The 23,752-nt window shown below is 39.1% G+C and overlaps 1 protein-coding gene across 1 annotated transcript in view; it reads right to left on the bottom strand.

Annotated features, from left to right (window-relative positions):
* Positions 1 to 2,996: 2,996 nt before the first annotated feature.
* Positions 2,997 to 23,752, bottom strand: part of TAFA5 (TAFA chemokine like family member 5) — a 738,239-nt gene continuing 717,483 nt past the window's right edge. Inside the window, exon 4 of the mRNA XM_077264860.1 lies at positions 2,997 to 4,977. Within this exon, the coding sequence (XP_077120975.1) occupies positions 4,969 to 4,977 (9 nt within the window). The 3' untranslated portion in view covers positions 2,997 to 4,968. The remainder of the gene's footprint in view (positions 4,978 to 23,752) is intronic.

The raw sequence follows: 23,752 nt of genomic DNA, 5'->3' as shown, positions 1-23,752 counted from the left end.
ATCTGAAAAGTAATCATGGCAGCTGTAGTGCTGATACTGGTGCTCCTGCATGGTGTTCCCTTCCCCCATCCATGCAGGGATGCCGGCTAAGTCACTGCCACAGCCCCGCGGCGTGGTCTCCCAGTGTGTTCCTTCTGCTTCCTGGTGTGCGCACCTAGTACCTGCTGAGAGGCATATAGTATAATGTAGTGCACCTGCAAGATGGCTCCCAGCCAATGGCATGTTGTATAACAGACTCCCTCTCCATTAGAGAGTCGCCAAAGCAATGAGTAGACTCAATTAGTCAGAAAGGTGTACTACTAGTGAGTCGTTAGGTCCCATGGTCTGGTGGCCAGTGCCGGAGTGTCCAGTTCTCTATCCGTAGTCCCCTGGTCCTGGAGCAGCCAGAGCCTGAACCTTGTCCCCTGGCCCCAGAGTGGACAGGGATAAACCTTTTTCTCTGGTCCAGGAGCAGCCAGAGCCTGAACCTCATCCCCTGGTCCTGGAGCTACTGTGCCTGAACCTTATCCCCTGGTCCTGGAGTGGCAGGTTCCTGAACTTTGTCGCCTGGTCCCAAAATGGACAGTTACTGAGCCTCATTCCCTGGTTGATGAGAGGCCAGAGCCTGAACCTTGTCCCCTGGTCCTGGAGTAGCCAGTGCCTGAACATTGCCGCTTGGTCCTAGAGTGGCCAGAGCTGTACCCAAAGTCTCATGGTCCCTGTGTGACCAGTCCTGTTCCTGAAGTCCCCTGGTCCCAGTGTGGCCAGTGCATGAACATTATGCCTGGCCAATGAGTGGCTAAACTTTGATCCAGCATCCTACACTGGCATTTCTGAAATAAGCCCCAAATCAGTTTCTGTGTACCTGACACCTGGGGTCAGCAGCTTCAGTACCTGGCTCTGCCAGCTTCAAAGTAGTGTCTCACAGATGGATCAAGGAAAAGACTTTGTGATTTCATTTGAATAACAGTTTTTCACTGACAAACCGGTTTTTAACTTTTTAATGTAATAGTATTAAAAAATAAACATTTTTTAGTTTTTGTTTTTGATGATTACTATATTTTCTCTTACCTTATTACTTACCGTGCATTTTTCCGGTTGGCTTGAATCCCAATTTCTGTACACAATTTTTCATAGATTGCTGACTTAGTGAATAAGCTAAATACACTCATTATCATACAGTAATCAACAGATAATGTAACAAAGAATGATCAATAAACATAAACTTAGTCTTTGAATCCTGGTAGGTCAACACTTTTCACCTTTTTGAAGACTTTGATACCTTTAAAATCAACATAATCATTTCATTACATGAAAACATTTTTTTTATCAGCAAGAAAAGTAAAAACTAAATAGTTGCGTTTTAACACCATTTTCATTTTTGTAATAAAGAGGGCAACAGTTATATTCTATTGCATTTCATAATTAGAATTGATCTAAAAAGCTGGTAGTCCATGGATGCCTGACCAGGTCCCTGAGAACCTCCTTCTATCTGCTGGCATTCCCAGCACCTCTTCCAATTAGCATCTTCGGTTCCTTATCATCATATGTGTGTTGTGACATAACAATGATCTTGCTCATGACCTGTTAATAAGACAAGGTTTTGGACATGGCGGCAAGTATGAAGAGGTTCGCAAATTTCTGCTCTTTTGGCAAAAGCTAACAGTTTGGACCATGGTCCTGCAAACTATATATTTATTATTTCTTCAATAAAGAATAAGGCTCAATTTTTAGGTTTAAAAGTTGAAAATAGCCATATACATAAATGAAATAATAACTAGTTCTTGCAATCATGATTAGGGATAACTGACTACATGCACATTTATACAGCTTTAGTTGTGCTCACCCTAGTGAAAGTTGCAACCTTGGAGAATTTCATCTCTATGGCACTTTGAAGAAAATCAGGGGAAATGGATCTTTTTAAAAGTAAAAATGAGCTCATACCTCATATGAGATACGGTATATGATTAAATTAATCAGCATAGAATTTTGGACCTAAAAACAAGTTGGTGTTAAAAGGTTATGTCTTAAAATTATAACTGTGCATAATTCTGTTAATGTAGTAGTTCCATCTGGCGGTTCACTTTGTAAAACAAACGTCATTGTAAAAGATAATGTACATCCTCATAAAAAATAAAACTTCTCTGCATAAATGGCACTACCCGCATGGTGTTTTAGTGAACAAAAGGCTCCATAAAAAGACTTATCTTTATTTTTTTTTTATAATTTAGCTATACCAATACAACAGCAAATACTTTAAAGCAATAAAAATGGAACACCTTCAGCTGTTTTGAGTGCATAAAATATAACTACTCGCTCCATAGTATGTACATTAACCCCTTCATCCCTGAGTTTAAAGTCTACAAAAAAAAGACACAACATCAGCTACAAAATTAATTTCAAAGAACTTTACTGTGTGTACGTTGTCACACTCTGATGTATTTTGGATGTCGCATGTGTTATACAAAGTATTCACACACTATTTTTTTAGAAATTGATATCCCACAGTTGATAAAGATGTAGAAACAAACTGCAATCCTTGTAGCCATACGCTGCAGTTGAGTTACAATGTAAACTGAGCTTTATTAAAGGGTAACATTGCTTGTAGTGCAGAAGGAATGGGAATCTGAGAGCACAGACTTTCATCTTTTCAATACTTAATAAAAGTTGGCTCTCTGTTGTGAGAAGTGCTTTCATACTTGCAGAATTTCCATTAGAACTCAGCAGAAAAGTTATTTCCGTGACTTTTTATCAGCCTCATACCATCACTTGAGGGATATGAATTCAAATAGGTGAGCTTGCTTCTAAATAAGTATTACTTTTACCAGTGGTGATGACTAACTCTGTGAGGTGAAGGAGTTAACGCAAAGAGTTGGAAACATGGTAAGAAGAATTTAATCTGAGAACACCATTTATTGCAGGTTATTTTACTTAATACTATGAAATGGTGTCTGTCAAAAAACACTGGGTAAACACCCAAGATAACTCATATTAGTCAAACGAAAGGGAACAAAAAGTGATTATGCCAAAATATATTTAATCTCATGATAACTTAAACATTTGAGACAGCAGCCCTACAATAAAATAATTGGAAACCTTTAATCCATCCATAGTCTAAAGGTGCCGTACTACCATTTCTATTTCCTCCAAGATCATTTTTGATTTTTCTGATTTTAACCTGCAATTTAATGTTGCAGGTAGTTTAGTATGCTAGAGCTAGACAAACATAAAGAATAAAGAGTTAAATGTGGCAGTTTGCAATGCTTCTGTTGAGACAATTGTAACATAAGTAAGGTAAATAGCTAAAAACAAAAAAAAATCTGCCCGGAAGACAGTACACTAATTTTTAACACACTAGCTATGAAAATACAACCAAAGCTATGAGTCTATATTGTATGCTAAATTTCACACAACTTAATTTTAATTGCTTGCTTCATGAAACTGAAGAATAAAAATAGATTTTTAACGATGAGGTAATCTTGTACAGAATATGGGTGATATCTATTAAGGTACACATAGATATGGTCTAGAATGATAAATATCATTAGCATCTGCATAAACAATAGGCCTATATGTACTCTTCATACATATCCCGATAAACTGTAGAATAGGTGTATCCTTTTAAGAAGGGCTGAAAGTAACTTGAAAAAGCAATGTAGATATGTTTTGACTACTTTTACCAGTACGCAGACCAAAAAAAAATGCCTTCCAACAGTGCAATGGTTGAATGCATTTATATTATATAAACATTATTCTTTGCTTTTTCTACAGAGTCCTCTCTGCTCATGCTTTACATCCAAAACGTCCCAATGGAAGAAAGCAAAACTACACTGGTGACTTCAGAGACAACTGAAGTAATAAACACAACAGAACTCTGACATTTTTCCATTGCAGAGTTACCACGTTAATTGTTAAATAGGATTTTCTACAAATATACAACATATAAAAACTGTTAAATATATAACTTTAGGCTTTTCAAAATACATTTAATGATCTCTTTCAAACAAGTGTCACTTTTTTTCTTTAATTTTCTTTCTGGTGCTAAATGGTGTACTGAATTAGGCCACGGGTGACCAAACATGCTCTTTTGCAAATACCGTTTTATCCAATTTCAACTATCAAAATGGAATTGTAGAAGAGGCATATTTTACTGGTTAAAACTGAAAATGAGTTTAGTATGGGAATGTCATTCTAAGTACAGAGGAATAAAGATATCATTAAGACAGTTTCTGTTTTGTGAAATGTGTTTTAAAACATAGGCTGTTACTGTTTTCTCCATGCTCCATTAGGTTCTTTAGATGTTCTCGTGAAGAGCTATTTCTGCATCCATTTTGCTGCAGTTGTCCATACTGATGTCCCCTATATAGTAAAACTCCAGAGTTGGAAAGGCTGAAAACATGTCCTTTTGATAAATCATAAGAAGCATTCATGTTTAACCTTTACATTTAACCCCAATATGCTTGATGATATTAGGTTGGTGTCCTTTTTAACGTAGGCTTTACTCTTTGGTCTATTGTATTTATATCCAACATATAAGAAAATAAAAGCAATTCGGACAGTCCAGGGTATGAGGAGTCACTCTCTTTTGCACATTAGTCCTCTTGTAGACAAAACAGTCTTCTTTCTAAGGCTGAAAAGGGGAAGAATACTCATCAAAATGGTAGAATATTCAGTTTCAGAGGAGTTGGTATCATCAAGTCTAGTAGTGGTGTACACATATTGTAAATGAAATGTTAACCGTGATCTGTATTGCTAATGCCCAAGCATATCTCATATCAACATACAGTGTTCTTGTTGCCAGTGATCCTTTCTGTGGAAGGTCAAAGTTTAGCTCATAATGTAGAGAAATTAGGCCGTCTTTTATGAGATACCGGGAAACAGACAGAGTTGATGACATACAAGATGAGGATCCACAGCAGTGAGTTTGTCTAAAGTACATAGCTTTCACGAGCCTGAACTCCTTTTTTCAGGGTATGGTTGTTGCATTTGTCAGGAGACCTGTAGATCAATAAACACACACTGTAAGTCAATATTTTACTTTCAAGTCTCTATTGTTCTCTGGTAATTGTAACCTTTAGTAAGTATGCTCAGATCTCAAAGGAAACTATAATGAACTAAACAATGCTCATTCCAAAGGCATAAAAACTACTCAGAAAATGACATGAAGATAAGGTCCTTCTATTATATTGCCTAATATAAGAGGAATGACAAACATGGGTCATATTGTACTGGTTTTACTAAGCAGTAAACTATTCAGACGTAGAAAAGTACCTATTCAATCATCAGACTGTGGATCATGCTGAAACAGAAATACTATATAATGATTATAAGCATTAAAATAAAAATCTTAATCAAAACAAAGAATCACATGAATCATAAGCATGAATAAATCAACACAATCATAATATATAAAGGGTTAAGAATAAGTAACAAATGCATAAATTGATTATTAATAATGCTTCCACTTTTAATAAAGCAAATTAACTAATTTGGAGATAGACCTAAAAACAGTCCAAAATATCTAGTATAGCAATAGATTAGTGGCCCTACCTGAATTATTGCAAATAATGCTCCTACATTTTTACCATGTGAACTTTCTAGAAAATATACCAATAAATAAATTGCTATGATGTCATGTGACTAAATATCAACACAATGCAATATGTAATAACTGCTATGGTTTTCATAGTGTATCCATGTTTGTTTATTTTGCCTGCATAGGTTTTCTCACATTGTGCTTGTGCATGTTTTCACAAAAAGAATCATAAAACTGAACACTTGCACAGGATAATTACAATTTTAAGTTAGCGATGATGGCTAGAACACTCTATATTATAAAGTTGATTGACAGCGTGCTTGGGCTTCTTTTAAGTTACTAGCATAACGGAATAGAAAGTTGATTCTAGCTGCTAGCCTTTGATCTCAGCTGACATGATTGCCAGTTTGAAGTGGGACAACTGTGGATAAGTTGTACAAAAATACAAGTCACTGATTAGATTTTAATATCTTAGCAGAAAAGATTATTGATTAGAGACAAGCGAATTTATTTGAGTGGAATTAATATGTGAATTAGCTTTTACAATCCTCATTTACAAAAAAAATTGTATTATTTAGAATATGGATTTTTTCCAATTTGCTACACATGAATTCACCAAAATAGCATCCGACTGACCGCCAGTTTGCTGAGCCATGAAGGGAAAGCAAAAGATTAAAAAAAAATAGTATTCACTTGAGATGAGAGGATCTTTTGAAATTTTAATTTGCCAGCTTCGCCAAATTTTCCAGGAAACTTTGATATATGGTGAATAGATCTGCATGAATCTCAATAATCGAAACCTTGCAATTGCTAAGGGAGAGGAGAGAGAAAACTCACTGGCCATAAGAACTTATACTTTACTAGCGACAGAGAGAGGACCCGACTGACCATAAGAACTTACACACTACAAAAGACAGAAAGAAAATGTGGACTGCACTGCTCATAAGAGCTTATACACTAGAATCATGCTGATAATAACAGCTTACACTCTACAGAAGATATAGACTTACCTTGTAACTCTGGTGATGGACTCTGCTCTACAAATTGTCCTCACCTGAGAACTGCTGATTTGGGAAGGCCCAGGTACTGACCACTAGTGTGCAAGGCATGATAATCCATAAGATGCCATAACTGAATTGCATTATGGAGAAGTCCGTGTGGCATTACAAAATGATTTCTGCCTGCACTCGTATCCTTCAACAGTGAAAGAAATGGTGGCAGGCAAGTATTTTTTTGTGAATCGACTCTCAATTATTGAAATGGCGTGAATCAGGGAATTTCATTTCGTTTGCCTCAATCCACAGATTTATTTGCTCATCTTTATTATTCCCCCCATCAATCTCCCATCCTCAGGACTTGGACTTGGGTGACAGGGACATCAGCACGCTAGTTGGATAGAAACCACAGCCAGAGTGAAGCAGACTGAAGATGATTGACCCCTTAGGGAGATCTGAAAAAATATTCTCAGAGGACTAGAAGGTTGGTTATCAGCAGGAAAAGTGAATGGTAAGCTATGAACTGTTTTCGTTTTATATTCTATGTATATTATGCTCTAGGGTCCAGAGAGACCCCAGAGCATAAAAGAAACATTTGATTCACATCTATTAACTTTGATATGAACCAAATTTTACTGATAATTTAACGAGATTTTCCAAATTCAAAACTAGGCAGATTTGGTCATCTCTACTAATAATATAAGTTAGTTTTAAGGCTAAAGATGTAGGTATCAATCACATCTCAATATGGAATAATAAATATGAAACAAAACCTATATACCTTATGCTGAGTAACTGTTTACTTTGATTGAGATGTTTGATAACATGTTTTCAGCCATGAATATTTTATTTTTGTTAGAACAAATCAACTTTTAAACCATAAGAAGAAGCATATACAAATTACCAAGATGAAATCTATGCCTTTGAAGTGAAGACCTTCAGTTTGGAAAAATTTAACTCATGTATGGACTTTCACTTGTCTACTTATAAGTGATTCTCGGATTTGTTTTTGGGAACTTGCTGGAAAATAAATTGTTCTAAACTGCAGTTCATTTGTAGACTGTAGAATATTCCTTTGTATTTTTAATTAATTGCATCCTCAATTCTACACTTTTGCATCCACTGCACCTCTACAAGAAGATGCTGCTATGAACATACTTTATGATAAAGATGGTGTTTTTTTGGGTGTGACATTTTTCTTAAACCAGCAGAAATTTTATTGAGCAAATATAAAACTTTAGCCTCATGAACTACATCTATTAGGCTAAATTATGCAATTGACCTTTTGGTAAACTATATACATTATGTAGGAAAGGGGTTTTTTTACCACTGACTTACCTGCTGCTATTTTCAAATAATCTTAGACAAAACTTTTTCTCTCAACTGATCTCAGTTAATAATTGTGTTACTGCTGAATCTAGTTGTCAATTTCCACAATTTAGGTGTCTTTTTGTAAAGTGATGAATTTACATTTAATTATGCTATGTTTAATAATTAAAATGAAAGAATATTGATGATAAAGTGCAGTAGAAAGACATATGGGTCAATTTATCCAGACTGTTAACTGGAGTATAATACAATAAAATTCCGTGGCTCTTAATGAAATTGTCACATCTTTCATCTGCTGTACAAATGCATCAGAAATGTACTCCAATGATAAACTTAAGGCAAAGAATGGAGTATATTTCTTCTGTTTTAATCTATGTCACTTCTGTGAAATGAATTTGCTGAGTCGCGCTTGGTTATGCCCCTCCTGCTGGGCTCTACCCATTTTTCAAAAAGTTAATAGAGTTCACATAAAGAAGTTATGCAAAAAATTGAGATATTTCAAATTGATTTACGTCAGATTTCTAGAACAAACTATTTGATGAATAGACCCCTTACTCGCTAAAATTTAATCACAAGGTGTATTAGAATTATGTGGGCAAATTTATTGTTTTCTTGTAATATCATTAGAAATTATGTGTATATTAAAGAATATAGTATAGTATATAGTAGAGTATAGTATAGTAGTACATTTTAAATATGTATTTGGATCTATGCTTTAGCTCTGCATGTTTTTAAATCAATATATTACTATTATATTAATATTTTTTATATATAAAATGGATAATATAATGTACAAGTGTAATTGCAAAACAAAAAATCACACATTTTATTTTGCATTTGAAAAATCTGATTTTCTTATTCTTTCCAGAATATATTACCTCTGTCCATCTTCGCCCTGAAATAAGAAAACAGAGGCGCTCTCTTGGTAAGATAGAGACAAAATAAATAAAGAGGCCTATGACTGACAGGTTTCATGACTGCACGAAAATGGCAATGAAATAGCAGGCAGACAGTGACATTGAGAGAGATTACATTTGTTAGGACAGGAAAAGCATTGTACATAGATATTGTTCACAAGCTTTCAAGATCATACGGGACCACTTGAAAAGATTAAATATGGTTTAGAAACTGTGTGAAAGACATCTTTTTAAAACCTGTGTGGTATAAATTCTAAGGAACTATGTCATTCGCAGTGTGTAAATATATATATATTTTTTTCCCCCACAAAATAAGAGGTGATAGATCTGTGTACATGAACATTGCACTTCTGTAACTACTGATAATAATAGTAATAATAACGTAAAAAAATCAGTATTTTTTTCTGGTTTCAATGAAAAAAAGCTGCCCTAGTGTAAAAACATTATTAACAATAACAGAGAGCCACATTTAGAACCAACGGTTTCAGTTGCAGTTTTGGCTGCAATTTTTTTCTACTTTTATATATATATAAAAAATACTCATTTGTACTTAAGCAAAATGATGCAAGTCAACCCAGCATTAAAAAAAATGTAAGGATCTTGCAGTTTTCAAATGTATGCTAGGCATACCACATACATTGGTTTGATGTGTTAAGTATTTGTGCGCAAAGTAAATGAGTAGCTGCCTCATGCAATGTGAGCAGGTGTGCCATGATACAAGCATAACAGTATCATCTTATTTGTAACTAATTAAAACTACATAGTCAAAACATTCCACAAGTGAAAAAGCAAATTACAGACTGATCCAACTTCAGTCAAAATGCCTCAAGAGAAGGAAATGACACTCAGCAGTGTACCTGGCTTCCACGTGCCTGCATGACCTCCCTCCAATGCCTAGGCATGCTCCTGATGTTCTCCTGAGGGATCTCCTCCCAGACCTGGATTAAAAATTAGTCAACTCTTGGAGAGTCTGTGGTGCAACGATGCATTGGTGTATGGAACGAGGCTTGAAGTTTCAAATGTTCTTGATTGGTTTCAAGTCTGGGGAAGGCCAGTCCACAGCATCAATGCCTTCATCATGCAGGAACTGCAGACACACTTCAGCCACATGAGGCCTAGTATTGTCTTGTATCAGAAGAAACCCAGGGCCCAATGCACCTACATATGGTCACAAAATGGGTCTGAGGATCTCTTCCCGGTACCTATTTGCAGTCAGAGTATCTCTGGCTTGCACATGGAGAGCTATGCAGCCCTCCAAAGAAATGCCTCCCACACCATTACTGACCCACTGCCAAAGCAAGCATGCTGGAGGAAGTTGCAGGCAGAATAATATTATCCAGACTCTGTCACGTCTGTCACATGTGCTCAGTGTGAACTTGCTCTCATCCATGAAGAGCACAGTTTGCCAATGTCGAATCTGCCAATCTTAGTGTCCTCTGACAAATGCCAATCTCCCTGCACAGTGTTATATTGTTAGCACAACACTCACTTGTCGACATTGGGCCCTCAAACCACCCTTATGGAGTCTGTTTCTGACAGTTTGAGCAAGGTAATTTTGCAGGGCTCTGGCACTGCTCCTCCTGTCGCCTGGTGTCTGCACCATGCTCTGGACAGACAGCTACCCTTCTTGCCATGGCTCACATTGATGTGCCATTCTGGATGAGCTGCACTACCTGAGCAACTTCTGTGAGTTGTAGACACTGCCTCATGCTACTGTACAGTACATCTAGGAGTGAGAGCAATGACAAAATGCAAAAGGGACCCCAAAAAACTGTCAAAAAGGATAAGAACAGAGAAATGGTCTGTGGTCACCCCCTGCAGAACCACTCCTTTATAGGGGTATTCTTGCTAATTGCCTATTATTTCTACCTGTTGTTTCCTCCATTTGCACAACAGCAGGAGAAATTGATTCACAATTGATGCTGCTTCATAACTGGACACGTTGATTTCACAGAAGTGTGATTGACTTGGAGTTACATTGTGCTGCTTAAGTGTTCCTTTTATATTTTTGGAGCAGTGTAGTTAGGTCCAAAAATGTTTAGACAGTGAACGAATCTTTGTGATTTGGACTTTGCCTGCCATTATTTGTTATTTAAAATAAAACAACTGAGATGTAAATAAAGTGTAGAATTTGTAGTTTTAATTAAAAGATTTGAACAAAATATCCTGTGAAATGTTTAGAAATTGGAACAATTTTTCTACAAAGCCTACTCATTTTAGGGGCTCAAAAGTAATTGGACAAATTAAAGTTACCATAAATAAAATGTAAATTTTTAAACTTTTGTAGAGATTCCTTTGCTGGCAATGACTGCCTCAAGTCTAGAATTCACGGACATCACCAAATGCTGGATTTCCTCCTTTGTGATGCTTTGTCAGGACTTTACTGCAGCTGACTTCAATTGTTAATTGTGCATTTATGTGTCTCAAGTTGTGCATTATACATGTGAAATGCATGCTTGATGCGGTTGAGATCTGATGATTAAAGCTGCCTTTGGAGAACATTTCACTTCTTTGCCTTAAAAAACTCCTGGGTTGTTTTCGCAGTATATTTTGGTCCATTGTCCATCTGTACTATGAAGCGCTGTCCAATCAATCTTGCTGCATTTGGTTGAATATGAGAAGTATAGCTTTGTACACTTCATAATTCATCCAGCTTCTTCTGCCTTCAGGCACATCATGAACAAACACTAGTGACCCAATGCCATTGAAAGGCATGCACGTTTATGCCATCACCCTGTGTCAACCATGTTTTACAGAGGATGTAGTGTGCTTTGAATCATGAGCTGTTCTAAACCTTCTTCATATATTCTTCCCATCATTCTTAGGCTACTTTCACACTTGCGTTTGTAGCAGCTGTGGAGGGCTGCGGACTTCCTCCGTGAAGCCCCGCCCTCCGCCGCTAGCTCCGCCTATTTCTGCATGCGGCCGGCATTCGGCCTGTGTACCTATATTTAACATGAGGTACGCAGGTAGTGCCGCAGTATTCAGATGCTTCCGCATGTGTCGTTTTGACGATGCGGAAAAAAACAATTGCTACAAGCTGCGTCCTACGCTGGTCTCCGCATCGTCAAAACGACGCATGCGGAAGCATCCGCATACTGCGGCATGACCTGCGTACCTAATGTTAAATATAGGTACACAGGCCGCATGCCGGCCGCATGCAGAAATAGGCAGAGCTAGCGGCAGAGGGCGGGGCTTCACGGAGGAAGTCCGCAGCCCTCCGCAACTGCTACAAACGCAAGTGTGAAACCGGCCTTACAGGTTAATCTTTGCTTCATCTGTCCAAAGAATGCTTTTCCAGAACTGGGCTGGCTTCTTCAGATGTTTTCTGTCAACATCTAATCTGGTCTTTCTATTTTGAAGTCTTATTAAAGGTTTGTGTCTTGTGGTAAACCCTCTGTATATGCTCACATTATGTCTTCTCTTTATGGTTGACTTAGACACTGAAACACCTCCTTCCTGGACAGTGTTCTTCACTTGGATGGATATTATAAAAGGGGTTTTTCTTCACCATATCCACCACTGTTGTCTTCAGTAGACGCTTCTGTGCACTCTTTTTTTGCAGAATTATTTATTGGGCTACTGCTAACATTTCTGCTATCTCTCTGATGAATTTCTTCCTTTTCTTCAGCCTAATGACTGTCTGTTTCTCTTCCAGTGAGAGCTCTTTTGACAGCATGTTGTAGGTTCACAGCAACAGCTTCCAAATGTAAATGCCACACCTGAATCAGGTCCAGACCATTAACCTGCATAATTGATTATGCATTAATGAGGGAATATCCTATGCAGAGCAATAAAGAGCTATTGAGAAACTTGTCCAATTACATTTGGTCCCCTTAAACAGAGGCAGCTATATATTTTAGAGATGGAATTCCTAAACTCTCAATCCAAATAGAATGTGAAAATCTGCAAATTAAAGCTGAGAGACTGCACTTTAAGCTCATATTTATTTTATAACTGTATCTTGATTATGTTTTGGTACACAGCTAAAAAGCCAATAATTATGTAGCTGTCTAAAAATTTTTGGACCATATACCCAGGGGCAGACATAGCCCTGGAGCAGCTGCACTGGGGCCCAGAGATGGAGGAGAGCCTGCAGGCACCAGTGACTTTCTCAGCTGCATGTGCATCTTCAGACGTACATTCAACTGAAATGTATTGCGGCACAGGGAACCTGCCAGCCCCTTGTTCTGCAATACATGCCGCCTGACAATCAGAGGTCAACAGCTAACATTTGCATGCCCATTACTGGGAATGTATGGCAGTGACATATGGGGACACAGAATTCAGCTGCCAGCTCCCGCATCGGCTGTAGAAGAGGATCCCATGTGACATGGGAGCGTGAAGGAAGGTGAGTAGTATGGTTTGGTTTAATGCATTACAAAACAGGGAACATTATAGCAGGATGGGGACAAATATAACATATATACTTGGATGGTGCACACTACACCAAGATGGGGCACATGTATACCTGGATGGGGCACATTATAGTAGGATGGGGATAAAATTAAGAGACCACTGCATGGTTTTCTAAAAATCACCATCTCTACATGTCTGGCAGCCATTCCATTCCAGTGTCAGTTGAATTCTAACCAAAGTACACCTCATTCTACTTATTGTGCTTCTGATTAGGCGACCACCTGAATAAAATCTTAGTTAATGAGGGAAAGCATAAAAAGAAATGCTGTGGTCTTCACAATCCTCTTGCAATAGGACAAGCTGGATGGCAAAACAAGTGCTAGAAATAGCCCAAAAGTAATTTGAATGAAAAAATAACTTTTAACCATGCCAAAGGAGTTGAAAATATATGTCTTGAGTGAGGAACAGAAGGGCTCAATTCTGGCTTTACTAGCAGAGGGATACAGAGAGTGTCATGTTGCCTCAATCCTTAAAATTTCGAAGACGGCAGTCCATTACAACAAGGTCAAGCAGCAGACATTGGGGACAACAAAGCTACAGACCAGCAGAGGGCAAAAGTAACTCTCCACTGACTGGGATGACGCCATCTTATTCGAATGTCACTCAGCAACCGCAGGATGACATCAAGTGACCTACAAAAGGAATGGCAAATGACAGCTGGGGTGAAGTGCACGGCAAGAACAATTTATAACAGTCTCCTAGAGGCAGGCCTCAAATCATGTAAAGCTAGAAAAAAAGCCTTTCATCAATGAGAAGAAAAGGAGAGCCAGGCTGAAGTTTGCCAAAGACCATAAGGATTGGACCATAGAGGACTGGAGTAAGGTAATCTTCTCTGATGAGTCTAATTTTCAGCTTTGCCCAACACCTGGTCATCTAATGGTTAGATGGAGATCTGGAGAGGCATACAAGCCACAGTGTCTTGCACACACTGTGAAATTTGGTGGAGAATCGGTGATGATCTGGGGATGCTTCAGCAAGGCTGGAATTGGGCAGGTTAATCTTTGCGAAGGATGTATGAATCAAGCTGCATACAAGGTTATCCTTGAAAAAATTTGTTTCCTTCTGCTCAGGCAATGTTCCCCAACTCTGAGGACTGTTTTTTTCCTGCAGGACATTGCCCCATGCCACACAGCTAGGTCAATCAATGTGTGGATGAAGGAGCACCACATCAAGACCCTGTCATGGTTAGCCCAATCTCCAGACCTGAACCCCATTGAAAACCTTGGAATGTAATCAAGAGGAAGATGGGTAGTCACAAGCCATCAAAGAAGAGCTGCTTACATTTTTGTGACAGGACTGGCATAAAGTCACCCAAAAGCAGTGTGAAAGACTGGTGAAAAGCATGCCAAGGCGCATGAAAGCTGTCATTAAAAATCATGGTTATTCCACCAAATATTGATTTCTGAACTTTTCCTGAGTTAAAACATTAGTATTGTTGTTTCTAAATGAATAAGAACTTGTTTTCTTTGCATTATTTGACGTCTGAAAGCACTGTTTTTTTTTATTATTTTGACGATTTCTCATTTTCTGCAAATAAATACAAAATGTTTAGCTTTGAATTTCGGAGACATGTTGTCAGTAGTTTATACAATAAAACAACAATGAACAATTAACTAAAAAATATATGTATAAAGAGAAAATCAAAGAAACTGAAAATTTTGCAGTGATCCCTTAATTTTTGCCAGAGCTGTATATCACTGGATGGGGCACATTATACCAGGATGGGGACATATATACAAGAATGGAGAAAATTATACCAGGATGTGGCACATATATAACTGGATGGAGCACATTATAGCAGGATGGGGCCTATATATACCTGAATAGGGCACAATTACCAAGAAGGGGGACACATTATACCACGTTGGGTCATATATATACCAGGATGGGGCGCATTATACCAGGAAGGGGGGCATATATACTTGGATGTGGAATAATATACCAGGATGGGGGACATGTATACCTGGATGGGAAATATGTATACCTGGATGGGACCGAGGACATATATACCAGGACGGGGCACATTATACTAGAATGGGGCATACTATAGCAGGATGTGTCTCATATATATACCTGTATGAGGCACATTATACTAGGATGGGGGACATATATACCAGGATGAGGGACATGTATACCAGGATGAGGAATATATATTCTAGATTCTATATATATATATATATAGATTCTATATATCTAGATGGGGGTTATGTATACTTCGATGGGGGACATGTATACCAGGATGGCGGACATTATAGCAGTGTGAGACACATTACAACAAATTAGGGGAAATATTTGCCAGGAAGGGGAATACTGTACCAGAAAGAGGGACATATATATCAGTAATGGGGAAATAGATACTTGAGTGGGGCACATTATACCAGAATGCGGGGCATACATACCAGATTGGGGCACATTATGCCAGGAAGGAGACCAGGATTGGCCATATTATACATGGAAAGGGCCATGGATAGGTCACATTATAGCAGGAAGGGGACCAAGATAGGGCCTATTATACCAGGAAGGGGGACATTATACCAGGATGGGGACAGTGTACCAAAAAAGAGGCCAGGTTGGGAGATAATATTTCACAAAGGTCCTCCCTTATTATGCATCATCCTCTAGTAATATATGGGGCGGTCCACTTTTACGCAGCATCCTGTGTTATGTGCTGTGCTGTCTTATAATTACATAGCTATTTGTCTTGTTATACATAGCACTGTCCCTTACACAGCATATTCTCATTATTTTTGTTAATCACAGTACCCTGTCTTTATTACAAAGTCCTCTCTTGTTAGAGTTAAAATGACTGCTGATGGAGCAGCATCTAACCAGAAGACTAGTCCATCAGCTGCCTCCATAAGAAAAGAAGCTTTACTATATATATATTTATTGCTTGGTTGTCATAAAAGGACGGGGGCCCAAATACATCTTTTCGCACAGGGGCCCTAGGCTGTCAGTGTCCATCTCTGCTAAGACCTATAAACAAGCTATCCATTGACTTTACTGGGACAGTTTTGTAGGCATGCTTTGTGATTTATACAGAGGTCATTATGCAGGGAGGGGTTGGAGGCAAGCTGTACACATCATCTACTGTGAATAGTATGATCACGTGTTATCTTTATACAGATGCTATCTTTCTTGCAATTCTGCTAGTAATGAATAGGTTGATTCTCTCTATAGAACAGGAAGACTAGGTCTATTATGAGTTTCAGTAGCCTGAGCAAAAAAAATCTGTATTTTATCATATTGCAAGTGACTTGAAAAATAAAAATAAAAAAACTCCAAAAATTCTTTACAAAAATCTTTTTTATAAACAGTACAAGGCTTCGCGTTTTACTTATGAAACACACACAGTCCTAATACTAAGGGCATTGCATGTATATGTATCTGACATTTTTAATCAAGTAGTTAATTTTGAACTAAAGAGCTCATTGGAAAGATGAAGATATTGTTGAAATTAACCAAAGTGTGCAAATGAACAGCTTATCATTGATTTCAAAGTAACAGCGATTTTCATGTTTTACTAGACAACTAAGAAGTTTAAATCTACATTCTAATTAAAGAACAGAACAGATAGGAACATTTGTAGGCTGGCAGATGATTGACAGGACGCAATGCTGAAACTGGCATTCATATTTTGCAGCATGCCTTTCAAAGTAACTGATGAACCTCACAAGTCAGCTAAAATGAAGGATGCATCATCAGAAAATAATACAATACTGAGGGAATAATAATTATATAGATGTATACCAGGCACTATTTTTATGTCACTATTCAGACTTCTTTATAGCTCCTGTACTGAGGACTTTTATCACTGGAAGAGAAATTGCTTGAATCTATTTTTTGAATATGATATTTTTTGTACAGTTGTACATATATTTCTTAAAGTATCAATACGTAAAAGCAAAATGAAAATTCTCTTGATGATTTATTTTGGCATGTATGTATCCAACAATGAAGCTGCCAATAGACAAGGACGTTACCATATTTTATACTCTGGATGATTCATGGGGTATGCCAGACAGAAATAGTGTCTGCTTCCCAGAATGCTATTTGCTGTACACCTGTATAAGTGTTCTAAATAAATTGACAAGCTAAGTCAACTACTGAATCTTTAACTGTAACAAAACGTAAATGTGTGCTCCTGGGTATTATAAAACCAAACTGAACTCAAGGCAGAGGCTTTTAAATGGAAAAGATGAAAAGACTTTGATATTCTGTCCTCCTGAAATGTAAGATGCAAGGAAAATTCTAAAAATTGCATACCCTACTGAGTTTTGTCACTGGGGAGCAAATTAGAGAAAAAGTTAAGATTTTATTACAAATAATGAGCCTATCCTGTGCTCAGCCCAAGTTACACAAACCTAGACAACCTTTTTCAATGAGGACACAGAACCTGCTTTTGGTCCTATTCCTAATCCTTATCTTTTGTAATTTAGCATTTTTAAAAAAAGAAATTGGAGAATTGGTTTCGCCATAAAGTTTTACCATGCAGTCATATGCAGTATGACTGCATAACCAAGGATCCCCATTACATCTTCGTCTGTACTAAAAATATAATTGTAATTTAATGCAATATGAGATGGGTAAACATATTAGAGGCTTTACATGACAGTGCCACATTTCAACATGAACTGCATGTACACAAGATTGTTTGAAACCTTTGTAAGATTTAAGTAGATGGAAACCTATCATGTAAAAAAATGCTGTTTTCTAGCATATATAGGGATAATCTTCTGGATAATAGCCCAGCTGCCAACACTGATTGACAACCCCCAGCTGTGCATCAGTACTGAGACAGCTGTCAGTCAGTGTTGGGGTGTGGTTGCAGCTGCCGCTCACTGTGACTCGCTGGTGACTCCAGCCTTGCCGGCCGTGCCTCTATGACTGAAAGCCTGAGGCTGCCAGGAGGAATAAAGTTCATTACCTTTCAGCAGCCGTGCTTTAGAAGACTATTAACCTACAGATTAACCCCATATTTGTAGGTTAATAGCGTTTTCTGACATGACAAGTTAATTTGAAAAATTATGAGGAGAATAGAAATGCTGTGTAATAAACGCACTATAGACCCATAAATCAAGAATTTTAAATAATCTGTGAGTGTAAATAAGAATAACATATCATTTATGTATCTGTTTGTCCTTAAAAACCGGTGTTGAAAAATAGAGTTATCTTTCATTCCAAATGGTAACACTGTAAGTTCACAATTGGTTGCCAAGATCTACACATGTCTATTTTTACCACTACCCATGGACTCTATCTGTTAATACTCAGTGGTCCATAAGTATTAAGGGGGCTGAGGAGGTGAGCTGTCTCCACACACAGTATGTGATGCCTGTTACATAGCAGGCATATATCTCTAACAACATCAGCCAAAGCTAAGCTCCAATTGCCGATGTTAACCATTTATATCCTGCCATCAGTCTTTGACAACTGCATTTACGAGAGCTCAACGATGCATACGCACAGTGGCTCCTATTGGCCCAACACTACGAGATCATGTGAGAGTTCCTTCCATTAAACTAATGCTATTTTTCATTATTGCTGCATCCCACCTGCCTTTTAAATTTATAGACTTTTAGCCCAGGAGAAGAATATTTGATGAATATTAGTTTAGGGGTCCCATTAAAGAAAGGTTTGCCTTTTCAAGGCTAGTGGGCTTTCATGAATTGGCCAATTTGTGTGCTAGTACTTTCATTTTATAAGTGTATTCTATAGGGAAGTAATGCAGTCCAAATTTTATCTATTGAATATTTGCATACATCTCATTGTTTGCAGAGTGCAGCTGTATTCTTTTCTTTATATATTATGCAGTCATCGCAACATGCATGTGATCACTCTTAATTTATTCTATCTGGAGGGGTTTGATATTTTTATGTTTTTGTAGGATCTTTTGTTCTATCTACAATATCTATCTATCATCTAATATCTATTTTGTTTGTATTCCATAAACTATTGCTAATTATGAAATATCTTTTTCAGTATATGCCCCCAATGAGATTAAGCAGACGTTGTTTGTATGGTTTAAGTTCTTTCCACAGCTCTGGCAGTGCATCTCAGATCTGACCTACATTAATAATACTGTTCCACTCTACAGATTCCTTGATCAAAAACTGACATTTGTGTTGAAAGATGCCAAATTTTATAGAGATTCTGTGATAAGGACAAATGTCCTTAAGGCACTGTGTTTACCAAACAGTATTCTCTGCTGAATAACCCTTTCTTTGTTGTGAATCTTGCAGCATTTAAAAAAAGCAAAATGAGTTACAAAGTGAATTACAAGATATGCATGATGAATGAATTACATATTCCCAATGCAAACAAATTTAATTGAATCACTCAAAGCCTTAACTACTCACTCAGCAAACAATGAAAATAACAATGCATTCAAAAATAGAAATGTTAATAGCTTGTTTTTATCAATGAACAAAACTTAAAGTGAATGAGTATAAGAGAAGTCTAAATCAATTCAATATCTGGTGTGATCACTATTTGCCTTTAATATATCATGAATTCTTCTCAGTACACTTATAGACAGATTTTGCAGGAATTCGTCAGGGAGGTTGCACCAAACAACTAACTGAAGAACTAACCACAGATCTTCTGTGGATATAGGCTTGTTCAAATCCTTCTGTCTCTACAAGTAGTCCCAGATAGACTTGATGATATTGAGATGAGGACTCTGAAGGGCTCATATCTTCACTACCATTGCTCCTTTTTATGTTGATGATAGTTCTCCACTGACACTGACTGTAAGTTTGGGGTCGTTGTCCTGCTGCAGAATAAATTTAGAGGCAATCATATGCCTTTCTGATGGTATTGCATGATGTTGATGATAAATTTCGAACTGTAGTTTTCAGAATTGAGAACACCATTACTCCTGAACAAATCCCTAACTTCATTTTCTGAAATACATCCCCAAAATTGCAATGAACCTCCACCATGCTTCACTTTAACTATTGACTGCAGTCAATCACTGTAGTACCACCCAATAGCCCTTCAGAAAGCAAACTGCCTTCTGCAGTTGTCTCATCAGACCAGAGCATGGGCTGCCATTTTTCCATCTCTACATGTCAAAAGTATGGCTTTTTGATCATAGTTCTTTAATAAAGATTACTTTTTACAAGATTTCTCTATACAATAGATCAGTGTACCTTGATCCCAAAGGCTACTGCCAGTTCTGAGCTGATGCTGCTGCTGGATAACTTTGAAAGTAAGCATGATGACTCACTCATATGCTTCTATAAGTTTACTTGGCAGATCTAGGCATCAGTATTATCCATTTCTTGGTGCTTTTTCAAAAGAGCTTGAACAGTTCCTTTTGAAACTTGTATCTGCATTGAGGGCTCTGCCTGGGTGAGACCTTGATGATGCAGTACAGTTACCTTGTTTTCTGTTGCTATCCTAAGTGTTGCCATGATGAATGAGCTATTATATAACATTGTCTTCTAAAAACTCACCTTTATAGCTGTTCCTCACCAAGTTTTACCTTTTTATTAGAGTTTGGCTGTTTTTCACCCAGTTTTAAGCCTTCTTACACTTCACACTTGTTTCTATTTCAGGTAATGGCCATGTTAACCCCTTAACGACCGCCGATACGCCTTTTAACGGCGGCCGCTAAGGGTACTTAATCCACAGCGCCGTTAATTAACGGCGCTGTGGAAAAAGTGAATAGCGCCCCCCAGAGTCGGATTTTCTCTGGGGTCTCGGTTGCCGAGGGTAGCCGAGACCCCAGAGAACATGATTCGGGGGGTTTTTACCGACCCCCGAGTTGCGATCGCCGGTAATTAACCGTTTACCGGCGGTCGCAACAAAAAAAAAAAAACGCGATTTGCCGTTTAATTTCTCTGTCCTCCGATGTGATCGCACATCGGAGGACAGAGAAATGTGGTCCCCGATGGCCCCCAATAGCCCCCCAATACTCACCTACCTCCCCCGGTGCTCCTCGTGTCTCCCCATGGGCGCCGCCATCTTTTTTCCGGGAAAAAATGGCGGGCGCACGCGCAGTGCGCCCGCCGCCCGGCACCCGGAAGATCTTTGGGGTCTCGGCTGCCGGGGGTAGCCGAGACCCCAAAGAACATGATCGGGGTCGGTTTGCACCGACCCCTGCTTTGCAATCGCCGGTAATTAACAGTTTACCGGCGACCGCAAAAAAAAAAAAAAAAAAAAAGCGATCAGTTATTTCTCTGTCCTCTGATGTGATCGCACATCAGAGGACAGAGAAATAGGGGGATTCGGGGACCCTATCATACTTACCCGGGGTCCCTGGGTCCTCTTCTGTCTTCTCCTGCCAGCCGGCTTTTTCATCATGGCGGGCGCATGCGCAGTGCGCCCGCCATCTGCTGCCATCTGCCGGCCGGCAGGAGAAGACAAGTTGGGGCTAAAATTAGGGTTAGGGTTAGGGTTAGAGTTAGGGTTAGAGTTAGGGTTAGGGTTAGAGTTAGGGTTAGGGTTAGAGTTAGGGTTAGGGTTAGGGTTAGGGTTAGAGTTAGGGTTAGGGTTAGAGTTAGGGTTAGGGTTAGGGTTAGGGTTAGAGTTAGGGTTAGGGTTAGGGTTAGGGTTAGAGATAGGGTTAGGGTTAGAGTTAGGGTTAGGGTTAGAGTTAGGGTTAGGGTTGGGGCTAAATTTAGGGTTAGGGTTAGGGCTAGGGTTAGGGTTAGGCTACTTTCACACTAGCGTTTTTTGGCTTCCGTCGCAATGCGTCGTTGGAGAAAAAACGCATCCTGCAAAAGTGCTTGTAGGATGCGTTTTTTCTCCATTGGCTTGCATTAGCGACGCATTGCGACGGATTGCCACATGTCGCATCCGTCGTGCGACGGATGCGTCGTGCTTTGGCGGACCGTCGACACAAAAAAAACTACATGTAACTTTTTTGTGCGACGTGTCCGCCATTTCCGACCGCGCATGCGTGGCCGGAACTCCGCCCCCGCCTCCCCGCACCTCACAATGGGGCAGCGGATGCGTTGAAAAAACAGCATCCGCTGCACCCGTTGTGCGGCGCTTACAACGCTAGCGTCGGTACTTCGGCCCGACACACTGCGATGGGCCGAGTACGACGCTAGTGTGAAAGTAGCCTTAGGCTTCTTTCACACTTGCGTCGGTACGGGGCGGTCGCAATGCGTCGGCCCGATGTACCGACGCACGTTGTGAAAATTGTGCACAACGTGGGCAGCGGATGCAGTTTTTCAACGCATCCGCTGCCCACTCTATGTCCTGGGGAGGAGGGGGCAGAGTTACGGCCACGCGTGCGCGGAAATGGCGGACGCGACGTACAAAAAAAAGGTTACATTGAACTTTTTTTGTGACGACGGGGGCTAAAGTTATGGTTAGGGTTGGGGCTAAAGTTAGTGTTGGGGCTAAAGTTAGGGTTAGAGTTGGGATTAGGGTTAGGGTTTGGATTAGGGTTGGGATTAGTGTTACGTTTGGGATTAGGGTTGGGATTAGGGTTAGGGTTGGGATTAGGGTTAGGGGTGTGTTGGATTTAGGGTTTTGATTAGGGTTATGGTTAGGGTTGAGATTAGGGCTGTTTTGGGGTTAGTGTTGTGATTATCGTTAGGGTTGTGATTAGGATTATGGATCGGGTTGAGATTAGGGTTAGGGGTGTGTTGGGGTTAGGGATGGAGTTAGAATTGGGGGGTTTCCACTGTTTAGGTACATCAGGGGGTCTCCAAACACGACAGCCAATTTTGCGCTAAAAAAGTCAAATGGTACTCCCTCCCTTCTGAGCTCTGCCGTGCGCCCAAACAGTGGTTTACCCCCACATATGGGGCATCAGCGTACTCGGGATAAATTGGACAACAATTTTGGGGTCCAATTTCTCCTGTTACCCTTGTGAAAATAAAAACTTGGGGGCTAAAAATCTTTTTTGTTGGAAAAAAAAATATTTTTTTATTTTCACTACTCTGCATTATAAACTTCTGTGAAGCACTTGAGCTTTCAAAGTTCTCACCACATATCTAGATAAGTTCCTTAGGGGGTCTAGTTTCCAAAATTTGGTCACTTGTGGGGGTTTCTACTGTTTAGGTACATTAGGGTTCTGCAAACGCAACATAACGCCCGCAGACAATTCTATCAAAGTCTGCATTCCAAAATGGCGCTCCTTCCCTTCCGAGCTCTGCCGTGCGCCCAAACAGTGGTTTACCCCCACATATGGGGTTCCAGCATACTCAGGACAAATTGGACAACAACTTTTGGGGTCCAATTTCTCTTGTTACCCTTGTGAAAATAAAAATTTGGGGGCTAAAAAAATCTTTTTTGTGGGAAAAAAATATTTTTTATTTTCACTACTCTGCATTATAAACTTCTGTGAAGCACTTGGGCATTCAAAGTTCTCACCACATATCTAGATAAGTTCCTTGGGGGGTCTATTTTCCAAAATGGGGTCACTTGTTTGGGGTTTCTACTGTTTAGGTACATTAGGGGTCTGCAAACGCAACATAACGCCCGCAGACAATTCTATCAAAGTCTGCATTCCAAAATGGCGCTCCTTCCCTTCCGAGCTCTGCCGTGCCCCCAAACAGTGGTTTACCCCCACATATGGGGTACCAGCATACTCAGGACAAATTGGACAACAACTT

The sequence above is a fragment of the Ranitomeya variabilis genome, chromosome 5 (assembly GCF_051348905.1).
Source record: "Ranitomeya variabilis isolate aRanVar5 chromosome 5, aRanVar5.hap1, whole genome shotgun sequence".
Classification (NCBI taxonomy): domain Eukaryota; kingdom Metazoa; phylum Chordata; class Amphibia; order Anura; family Dendrobatidae; genus Ranitomeya; species Ranitomeya variabilis.
The sequence above is the reverse complement of the archived record's forward strand: the minus strand, read 5'-3'. Positions and strand labels throughout refer to the sequence as shown.